This window comes from Hippoglossus hippoglossus, chromosome 18, assembly GCF_009819705.1.
Source record: "Hippoglossus hippoglossus isolate fHipHip1 chromosome 18, fHipHip1.pri, whole genome shotgun sequence".
Lineage (NCBI taxonomy): Eukaryota > Metazoa > Chordata > Actinopteri > Pleuronectiformes > Pleuronectidae > Hippoglossus > Hippoglossus hippoglossus.
Genome location: NC_047168.1, coordinates 10,978,739 through 10,990,177, shown reverse-complemented (window position 1 = coordinate 10,990,177; position 11,439 = coordinate 10,978,739). Strand labels below are relative to the sequence as shown.

General features: G+C 46.3%; 1 protein-coding gene across 4 annotated transcripts in view; it reads left to right on the top strand.

The window, feature by feature from the left end:
• The window catches only part of LOC117752034 (NACHT and WD repeat domain-containing protein 2), a 44,240-nt gene that overhangs the window by 2,298 nt on the left and 30,503 nt on the right, over window positions 1–11,439 (top strand). Inside the window, exons 1-3 of one of the 4 annotated variants that reach the window (XM_034569148.1) lie at window positions 638–934; window positions 2,030–2,201; window positions 11,136–11,224. In XM_034569148.1, the coding sequence (XP_034425039.1) occupies window positions 920–934; window positions 2,030–2,201; window positions 11,136–11,224 (276 nt within the window). In that variant the 5' untranslated portion in view covers window positions 638–919. The other 3 variants (XM_034569151.1, XM_034569147.1, XM_034569149.1) reach the window with 3 other exon arrangements.

The following is an 11,439-nucleotide window of genomic DNA, read 5'->3' as shown; positions in this document are numbered from 1 at the left end:
AATAAAACATATATAAATTGGTAACGGATTGTTTCAAGATGGCGCTATGCATTTCTATATTTGCTTGCACAAAACACAACACAGCAAATTCCCTTGTACGCGTAAACCTACTTAGCAATGTACGCTAGTTTTCTAATAAATGTGATATTAAAACCAGCATTAATGTCTTTAATCAAAGAGAAGTTGCAAAAAAGCTCCACAAAACAAATGTAAGCATGCAGTATCTCTTTAATGCCTTCGACAACAAACCAGATAGAGTGAAGCACTTTGACACATTAAATTTAGAATATGTCAAAGTAAAATTAGGGGCTGAGGAATAAAGTTAAAAACTTTATAAAGTTAAAAACTTTATAAAGTTAAAATATTTGATTTGTCAAAGCTGTAAAGTCATTGGCAACAACTCCAGCGGTTGTAGTTTTAATATAAATCGCTGAGGAGGAGAGAGAGACACAGTGAGTCAAGTGTGACAAGGACAAGTACAGCTAGACCGGAATTATATATCTTACTTTCAAAATAAAAGCACTAACTCTGAGAACTAGTGCAATTGGGCGATTCTGGGACTTTTTTATGACGGGTAAAAATACCACTAAGTCTATAAATATGAATATTCGCTCCCAAGCGTTTTGTAGGATCTTGGTCCATCTCAGTGGAGAGCTGCGACGCGCTTCCATGAAAGCGATATTTTACTTTGACAAGGTCCACCGGTAGTCTCGCTTTGATTGTCTCCCGCTTCCCGCCCGCTCGGCTCCGCAGAGACAGGAGGATGCCACGGGGAGAAGCGCTCCGACACACGGCGTCCGTCCTGCGGTCTCCCGGCGTCGCCTCTCGGCCGCAGCATCTCTGATGGGCGCGCTCGCTCTCCTCCTCCTCCTCTCACCGCGCTCCTCCTCGACGCTTGGATATTTCCCGAAGCCGCGAAATGAAGCGAATGAATGTGAGCAAACCAGAAGTGTCCCGTTTTCTGTGCCCGTCTCCGGCAGCATCGCCATCTCCTACCCGTGTGGACGCGGCGATCTGTAGTTGCGTGCACCCCCCCCACCCACCCACCTACCCCCTGAGGATCTCATGTAGTCGCCACTAGTGGACTACCCCAAACTTTTACCCGCACCTCTTTTTGTTGTTGTTGTCCTCCTCGAGGTTTTTTTTTCAGCCTTTGAATCAAAGCCCTTTTTTTTTTTGTCAGGATAGACCAACTCCCGGAAAACCCCGACGAACCTGACATCTGCTCCCGGGCGACATAACCGTTCTTAGCTGGTTATTCGCCCCTTTCCCCAAGCATCGTCTCCGGGGTGGGAACACGACGGATGCTTTGCCTTGCTCGTCCATCCCGAGATTTTGTCCCGTCTCGTTCTGTTGTGTCTGTTTGTCCCAGCTCAGTGGCATGAAAATTCATGAATGCGTCCAAGGACATGTACAAATTACGCATGCACCATGGCGGTAGTAGGCTGTGCGTAATATCCTATTCTTATCCCCTTACCACATGAATGCAAGTAACCAACACATTCTGTGTCATTCCTTGTGTTTTGGAGAAGATTTGGCAGATCCATCCTAACTTGAATTGGTGTGTGGATGCGTGTGGAGCATCGGCGTTCTGGGTAAGGCAAGGCAGCCGATTGTAAGGCTTCGAACCTGGAGTCAAATGTTCTATTATTTATATTCTGCATTAGGCGATGCATGTGAGGAAGGACAACACAGAGACCTCCGTGTTTGTCCTAAAGTGCTTTGGACCAATTATGTCCTAGAAGTCCTCAGCACCATTTCGCCTCTTGAAATCAGTGCCTCTAAATGTGCCAAAAAAAAGTTCTTGGCAAATTACAAAAACCTGTCATCTTCACCTCTTTGCCTTTGCCACGAATAACGCCCCATGCGTGTGGATGGATCAGGGAAATCTGTGCGCAAACCTGCACGTCTGTCCATTTGCCAACCACCCCCCTCCCATCCCCTCCTCCTCCAATCCTCAACCACCCCCTGCGTGTGCGCCCCTGGCCGCGCTAACGTTGAACCCTTGCTGTTGTATGTGTCCCAACAGCCACGCTGGAAGTCGCCCCCCATGTGGCCGTCGGGAGTGGGGAGCAGGCAGCCCTGCCCGCGGGAGTCGGCGCTGCGCAGGGCGGCCGTCAGCGGCAACATCAACGCCCTGCCGCCGCACCACGTCCCCACCGGCCGCAGCGTCCGCGTCTTCATCTGTGCCAACCCCGACGGTAAGAGCCTGCATGCGTGATATCCCCTTCCCCGTCCTGCACACTCCTCTCAAGCCTGAGCACCGTCAACATGACACAAGACGCAGCCTCCTCCTTCACTTAATCTTTACAAATGTTTCCCTCCAGAGCTTGTGCAGTGTTTGAGATCAACTACCTGCAGAGGAAATGAGTGTAGCCCGCTTTTCTAAGATCTATTCTGGAAAAAAGCAATCACAGGGAAAAATCTGCAGCGTTCACCCACAAGTGCAGGGGAACACTTTGGCTCGGGCATGTGATGTGAAATCTATAAGGTTAATGCATTTGGATTGAAAATAAAGCCACCGTCCAGAGCTGGTGATCTGCAGCACTGACATTGAAAGGGAAGTCAGGACTCTGGGATTGAGCTTTAGTTCATTCACCAGTCATTGAGCTGTGACATTTAAAGGACCCACTTAACCTGATGGAGCCACTGGAACATGTCTTAAATTAGGTTACGCAAGGCCACATGACAACAAAAAGAAAACAAATGGGTGCATGATTCATTCCGGCAACGCGGCAAAGCAGCAGATTGCCTCGGACACAGGGTGCACGGTGTGAGCAGAGTGCAAGGCGGCCGGGGTCGTGAGGGAGACACCCAGTTGCAGCTCTGTATTTGAATAAGCCCTCTGGGCCAAGGGTGTAAAAATAGGCTCAGTAAAACTGGAGTAAACAAGGCAAGGGAAGTAGAGTAGGCTATGAGAGAGAGCGAGAGAGAGAAAGAGAAAGAGAAGGAGGGCACGCCAGGATTAAAAAAAAGGAGGTAGTTTTTTGTCGATACATCACTGTCATTTGCTTGCCCTTGCTGCAGACCAAGAAAAGAATGAATGAATTGACCTCGGATTATTGCACTGTTATGATCTGCAGCAGAGGCAGAAAAGTCTGGCGTTGTCTCGCCACCTGTAGCTGACTCAGTCGTTCAGATCATCTCGTCACAGCACCAATTCAACCCCCCCCTCCCACCTCCATCGCAAGGTACATGTAGACGGAAAACACGGGGGCTATTCCAATAGTTATTTTTAGGCTCAAATGGAAAGGTACACATCTCCGCCTGAGCTGTGAGGAGAGCTAATTATGAACTGAAGTGAAGCGAGGTGCTGACATTCAGAGACACATATCCGAGAGATGAAAGTGACCGATATGGATTTTTTGGGGGGGCTAATGGCTATACCGATATCAGGGATTACAAGTGTGGCGTGACAAAATATCGGCCGATATTGATTCCCCCCCTAAAAATGGCCAATGATTCATAATGCCAAGTTCAGACTACACGATTTTCAGATTCATCAGATTAATGTGCAGGTCACACCGTACTGGGGACAGGTGGGGACACACTACACAACCCTTTACCAGGAGAACCCCTTGACCCCCCATCCTGCTCTCTAATTGGCTGTTGTAATTATTACTCCAATCAACTAATGAGTTGGCTAGGAGGAGGCGTTGTGTTGATGCGAGGCTCTTCCAAAATTTTTCGACAATTGGAAAACTGGGCTAAAAAGCTGTCTTGTTGAGTAGGCATAAGATGGCGTGAGCAACTGCTTATGACAAAGGAATGTGATTGACACCCTTTCCACAATAATGTGGATACTTTGCAAAGAGAACTTTTTCTTTAGGCCTCTCATCCACATGCAAGGTCGGAGGGTCAAAATACCCCAAAATATCCACAGCAGTGTCGACAAGGATTGATACTTTACAGTTTAACCATAAACTTTATTCTAGATGACTATAAATAAAAAGAAAACACAAATATATAGAGCTTGAATTAACTTTAACTTAAATGTAAACATAAATGCACTTTTTTCTGCATTGTTTATTCTGTAAAATAAAAGTTTTCATACCGGCAAACATAAACCTGATATGTATATTGAGCGATAACAAATGGGTCGGGCTCTAGTTTCCAGTGAAGCGAGTTGCTGATATCCAGATCCATATCCGAGTAATGAAGCCGTACACGGCATCTGTACTTCAGACAGTCGCACAGAAACATTGCTGAGTCCCCCACAAGATCACAATAGTCCAATCAAACATGTAATGAAGTATTCTTTACATTTGTTTAGATCTGTACAGATGGGTTCACTTTGTATTTCCAGTTTTAGCTACGTGGTCAGGAACAGAACAGATTCAAACCGTCCTCACATACTCTACTTGCAGTCTCTTTCCCCTGTTGCAAACTCACCCCTGCTGATACGTCATGTGCCGTTATTCATGAGTGTGACCCTGGTCTGCCCTCAGTGCCGCTGCCGAGCCTGTATTTCCATGTTCACTAGAGGGGGCTGTCCATGCATTTATTTAGCTGTAGGTGTGCAGTATAATGTGGTCACAGCAGACAGCGAATCAATAACATGCCACAAATGTATAAAAGCATCTTTTTCCACTGCACTCAGTCGCAATAAGAGAACCCCTCCTTAAATCCCAGCACTGGCAGAACGCTGCTCTGGCCTTGAGAACGAGGCAGCGACTCTGCAACTCTTCCCCGGCACGTTGAGGAGACACCGAGTATTTATCCCTTCATGTCTCCGAAATATAAATGTGTGGGCAACGAAACGCAGCCGCACCATTATGAAGGAGTCACTCAAGGCCAGAGCAGGATCGCGCTTATGTTGACGAATTTCCCCCTCGAGGAAAGTTAACAAAATATATGTTGCACATAACTGTGTAATCCGTGATAGCAGAGGCAGCGCGGGTGAATCATGCTATCTGCAGTGATAATCACACCATCATAACTGTGTAGCAGCACTTTTTTTATTGTGTATGTGAGACTGGAAGGGGCGGGGGGGGGAGGGGCCACTCTATACTTTGATCTACGGCACTGAGAGTTTTATGTGCTCTATAGCGTTGGCTCTGCTGAATGCGCTGACCCTAATGCCCTTAATCAAAAAGCCACAGACGACTGTGACGCACCCGCTGCTGCATTCAGCTGCACAGACCTCTGCTGGCTCCGCTTGTGTCGTCCAGGAAGAGGCACGACGCTCCGGCTGGTTTCAGACGGGAAAAATGTCTGTACCATGGACTGTACATAAAGATGGACGACATGACAGCTCAGTAAAAGTGAAGCCAAAGTGTCTCGATCTCCACCTGGTGGCTCGCTGCAGCATAGGTCATATATCCTGCCTCCTCCATGTTAGCCGATGGGACGTGAACCAAACTAAAAAGTACATGGATTCGTGGAGTTTAGCTACATTTGTGGATAGTGCGAGGAAGTGTCGTCCATCTTTATATAGGTGTATACTATGTGGAGCAAGTTTTCCAGATGTTTTCCGGGGAGTCTGACTTTCACATCGTCCGGGTCAGACTCGCTCACGACAACAGCAAATGTCCAAAGCATTCAGGCGAGGGGTGACGTCTAGGGAAGAGCAAGCAAGAGGCGAGACTAGCGTAACAATTCAGCTGCGGAAATCAGTGTTTTTTTATTTACAGCTCATCAATACCGGTGTCGGCCCTTATTGCCAAAAGTTGTCAAGTACGTTTGTGGCTACTCTTTTTCATTCTGTGATATCTCTTACATGGTGCGTTCACACCGAACGTTAAAGTTTCGTATCTGTTGAATGTTAGAAACGTCACTAACGCATCCGATCGCTCGCTGTGAATATTGCTGCTGTATTCTCACATCTCATTTTAGCAGAGAGCTGGCAGGAAAACATATGGAAACGATCCAGAGAGACCGACTCATTTCAAACACAGCCCCTCCGGAAGATTTCTGGAAAATATCCGGGCCGTAGCGCATGTCTGAAAGCAGCCCTATTTCATTAGATGTAAGAAGCTACAACAGAAAGTCGACTTCACAGTGTAGTCATACAGACTCTACGGATTTATTTCACCATGTGCCACAGTGTGTCAAAGCCAAACAACACATTTGACTGGATTTACATCCTGCTCCCATGATGTTAATGAATCCCAAGGTGTTGGCTCAGGTGGATGAATCCGTCTGATGCTGTGTGTGTTTGTGTTTGTGTGTGTGTGTGTGTATGTGGCAGCAACAGTCGATCAATTAAATACCCAGCTATCTGTTCCGGCCTGTGGCAGCAACAAACAAGCCTGACATGATTTATTTCTGAATGTTTGTGTGTGCATTATGCAGACTGTCTCAGCTGTCAGTGTGTGTGTGTGTAAATCCATATAAGCATATCAAGACATCTCCATTACCTTTGCCGTCGTCACCTCAGGGGCTCTGGCATCGGCTCGTGTGCCATAGGCAGCTATTTGTATGCAAGCTATCACTTAAGCTGTTTAAAGTTGATAAAGGCGAGAGGCCTCGGGGATGTGATGCATAAAATCATCCCAACCCTCCCATGCACCATCATTGAGGCTTTAGTATGTCAGCACACAGACCACTTACATTACACCCCACGATTACTCCCAAAGTTCCTGTTCACTCCGTTTATCTTTTCTTTCGGTTTGTGTTGTAGCTTTTTTTTGGGATTCCTGATTATCTCGCCTTTAACAATAAAATGAATTCCTTCAATTCTAATAGAGTCTGGTGAAAGAGAGGGGGAGCGAGTGGGAGGGAGGGAGAGAGGACCGGTGGAGAGACTGTATCAAGGGCGGCTTTTGTTGAAAGAGAAGGATCCTAAAAATCTGCTGGGTGCCGTTTTTTTTTTTTTACGAATGAGGCTGGTCCCCCGTTCTGCGGCACGTTAAAAGTTTATGACGCAAGCTTATGGCGTTCTCCACCTCCTTGCGTCTGCTCGTGTCCTGAAGGGAGAGAGGAAGCTCGCTGTGTCTGGTTTTGGCAGCAGGGTTGTTTTTTTTTGTTTTTTTTCCAGTGACCTCTCCCAGAGTTTTTTCCCCGATCGCTGTGGAGCAATCTCACACCCCTCAGGACGTCGCTCTGACAAATTCAGCAGTTGCCCTCGCACGCTCGTCCAACTCCCGGCGTGTTCAAACCATTTCACGGAACACACTGTAAAAACACTTCACTGGGGGATGATGGAGGTGATAGCGAGCAGCCCGCCGGATGCACCTGAGTAAAATTACACAGTGATTATCCACTCGTAACCAACGTAATTAACCTCCAGAAAACTAGTGTGGTCTGCGGGCGGTTTGTATCTAATGGGAATTTTATTTTATGTGCACATGAAGGGCTGTGGCGAGGGAGGGGGGGGGGGAGGCATAATAATGTTAACTGAGATTAGAAATGAACAAAACGTTACCGGCAACTTACAATGAATGTTAATTCAACGTCTGTTCAATTCAAGCCACCATGATATGATTCATTGTGAAATTACATTCATTTTTATTGATTTATTCCATAGCTGAGGAATAGCTACTTTACTTTAAATATAAATTGATATTTTAAACATTCCCACAATTTAATCGTCCTTGGAGTAAAACATATATTATCTTAATTTTTCTAGTTCACAATGTCAAGTAAACAGATTTATCATCAAAGATTAAAAAGTGATTTTTAACGTCTTATCATCCGCCTATGGGCGTTTTGCAGCGAGGCTTTTTAAAAATAGACTCAGAGTAAATTAAATTCAGAAACTAATTCCCTCTTCACACAAACTGGAGACAGAAGCTCAGGAACGTGTTACCTATGTTAAAATAGCATCACACCCTTTAATGAACACCTGTTTCTGAGTCACATTTGAATATGAATGCCCTGCACGCCGAGTTAGAAAGTCATGGTGCACCGTTAGCTGCTCAGTTGAGATGAAGCTACTTACATTTAAAAGTGTAAGCATTTTTCACCTGTTGGAGGCTTCAGGGACGAAAGGACACATTGTTTGACCACGTTTGAAAAGCCCAGTTGTGACGCTGTGACGCAACCGCTCTTCAAATGCAGCCTGGGGAAGTGGCGCCCCCCTGAATTAGCACACAGCTCTTGTGCGATCTTGAAAATCATTAATCAGTCCAGTGTGTTGCTGGCATACACATACACATGAACATGCAAAAGCCTCCCACTAGTGGTTTTGGAGGCAACAGCTGGCAGTGCAGATGTTGCCCATTGAACGTGGTACATTTTCACGTTGGGTAGACCAACACTGGATCATGCCTGCAGCCACTGCGATGGTCATTTAATCAAATACGTGTCACAAGTCACAGAGGCATGAGAGTCCCCCCCCCCCCCCCCCCGTCACTGTCACATCCAGGTCCATGTTATTTCTATTCTACAACGTCGGTGGTGAACATCAGGTTCGGGTCGTGGCTCAGTTACCACCAGTGGAATTCCTCGGTCCTGATTCAGTGATATCCGGGTCTCCATTTGCTCGGGAAATGCAGCAACATCTGGCCTTTATGGATGGCTGCTTTACACAGCCACAATTTGCCTTCAGCGTCTTCCAGGTCACTCGCTATCGATTTGCTCACTGACTGTGCGTTTGCATCATGGCCGTGTAGGTTCAGATCTGCACATGAGAGTTTGTGTGGTATACGAAGAAGGAGAGGGGGGGGGGGGGGGGGGGGATGTTCGGTCTCGTGTGGTTAACTTCGATGTATGGGAGATTTGGTTCTGTGCTTTAAGCAAGAAAAAGGTGCTTCAGGCCGTGAGCTGATGATGGTCAGCAAATTCCTTCCACTGTATCGGGAAGGAGCCAGAAATCTTTCAGGTGGTTATCTGAACCAAACCCTTTATGCATCCCAGATACAAACAGACACACTGGTGGATCCTTGTCGACCCCAGATCAAAGCATTGTTTGCATTTAATCTGCTCGGACACTTGTCTCGTGGACTTGGCCGTCTCTCTCTTTCTCTTTTAATCACAGGCCTCTGAGCAGTTGTGCTCACCGAGCGTCTCTGGAGCGTCAGTTAGTGAATCTTGATGAGAGCTGAGTGATTGCTTCGTCAGAAGCGTGTTGATGAGCCTGGGAGAGGGCGGCTGAAGAGTGACTGCCGTGAGGAGGCAGCTGAGGCAGCGTGATATGATTTTGGTTAATCTGTTCGGGTTGTTTTAGTTGTGCTAAAACGGGTTTACCAAGCAAAAAGACAAATATTCACTGGTGGCAGCTTCTCAAAATCTGAAAGTTTGAGGTTCACACCAAATACTATTTGTAGATACTCATGGGTTTCTGCAGGTTTCAACAAGTTCAATTCAAGACTTTTTAAGACCATAATGAACGAAAGTTAAGACACGTACAACCAGAATTACATTATTGAAGATAAAGTGAAACAATCAGGTAGAGAATAACCTTTGAAATGCCACATTATCTCCCAAACTACAGGCAGAGACAGTCTCCAGTCCTCAGTTCCACATTGGTCTTGTAATTTTATTATATCGTGATTATGTTTAAATCACTGAGAAAGGACTGGCTTTGGCTTATTTTGTTGTACGTCCTCTTATGACATTTTTCTGGGTAATTCATTGACAATACGACGAATTGAAGCGACAAGTGTATGAAAGACAGATGGATAAGAAAGGACAGGAACCAGAAACATTGGCTGTGTTTCTCTTTTTCGACTTGTCGCCCATGAGGAGGAAGAGAGAAAGGAGTATAAGTGAGAGAGAATTTTTAAAAGTGGCTGACGTGACATATCTGGAAAGAAAAGATAGAAATGAACAGATTGGGGAAAAAAATTGGGAAGGACACACACACACAGCGAGAGAGGGCAAACCTAGCATTCGGTCTTTGTTCCTTTGCATGTGGGCGTGTACACAACAGACACACACACACACACATACGTCAGGCTGCCATAACTCATTATCATCCCACAAAAAAAGAGAGAAAGAACGAGGTAGAGAGAGAAGCGTCTTGCTGTTATCAGCAGAAAATACAAACAGCAACACAGTTGAGTCTGTCAGGTCACATGGAGACAGCGAGCGGCGAGGTGCACATTTGGATCGCACTTGTTCCCAACACTTCCCAAACACACAAACAAGGTTTCATCCAAATTCTTGCTATTTTCTGCAGCCATGATGTCATCCGTGTCACCGTGAGACCTTCTACTTGTATGGTACTGTGATGTGTCTCCACAGGAAGCAGACGAGAGCTCCACCGATGCAGCAGCTGCCATTTTTTTTTACCATTTGCATACTATCACAAGCGTTTCGGCTTTGATTTGACATTTTGCTCGGGTCGCCGTGGGCAGATACATGTACGGTCGAGGCCCGGAGCCTTGCTAAAGATAGATGGGAGACCGATACGTCAGACTAAATCTGTGAGCTCCTCCACTCACGCGGCACATGACACGGTTTTCGCGGTCGAGGGGATGTCCGGCGCTCCGTCCGCCGCGGTTTGCGCGGGGTTAGCTCGCTCCGTTCTCACCCGTCCGTCCACTCCCTTCAGAGGAAAGAAGAGGTGGGAGGGGGGGAGAGACTGAGCCTGTCCAAATACATTACGGTAACCATTTGGAAGACAGTGAAAAGGGGGGAGGTGAGGGGGGGGAAGAAAGTGGGACACGTCAACAGGCCGTGGGCTCTCGCTCTGTGACACTGCCACTGTCCAATATGATCACTGCCTTGGTAATGTGGCATAAATTCTGCAACAGTGTGTGTCGGCACTGGCTCTGCTGGGCAATCGTATTTACATTGTGGGTGAGCATGTTTAGATTAATGTCTTAGTCATTCGACCGCATGTTTGATTCTTTAATTCTCAATTAATTACAAATATAAAGCAGAAGTGACATGTGCTCACATATAAAGGGTCCGACACTTGTACAGGTTTTTTGCACAACACAACTGTATGCAACAATCCCAGTTGTACAGCATTGTCATGTTTCACAGAATCCAATGTGCATTTAAATTCATTTTATTGTTATGGTCACACAAAATATCGGATCACAAAGACGTATAGGCCTGCAGTGTCAATTTGGAAAGTTTGGTCAACTTTTGGGGGACCCCTAATTATAAGGGGGTGTGTCCTGGTTTACCTCCCCCCTTTTCTAGTTTTCTACTCCACAGGAGAGGTAAAAATTGTTAAATTATTCCATAAAACTTTCAACATTAAGTGCTACAATAAGATTCCCTCCCTCTTCTCTTTTCAGACACAGAAGCAGAGAGGAACGCACTGAAGGAGCACGTCTACCCCAAACTAAGAGATTTCTGCAGGGAGAACTATGGGATTGAATTCCAGGTAACTTGCTTTTTTACTTCTTTCCTGACTTTTTCCTCTGTCTTCACCTTCTTACGGCCTCACAGATCTGTAACTTCCGTAGCTGTAGTTTGACAGAACTGACCGTTCAGTGGCTCCAAATCTACATCATGGTGCACGCAGCCATGGATGCCTGAGGGAAACCCCTCAGGGCTTCAAGCAGAGGTCTGTGTATCTTTAAGCGGACAGAAGGCCAG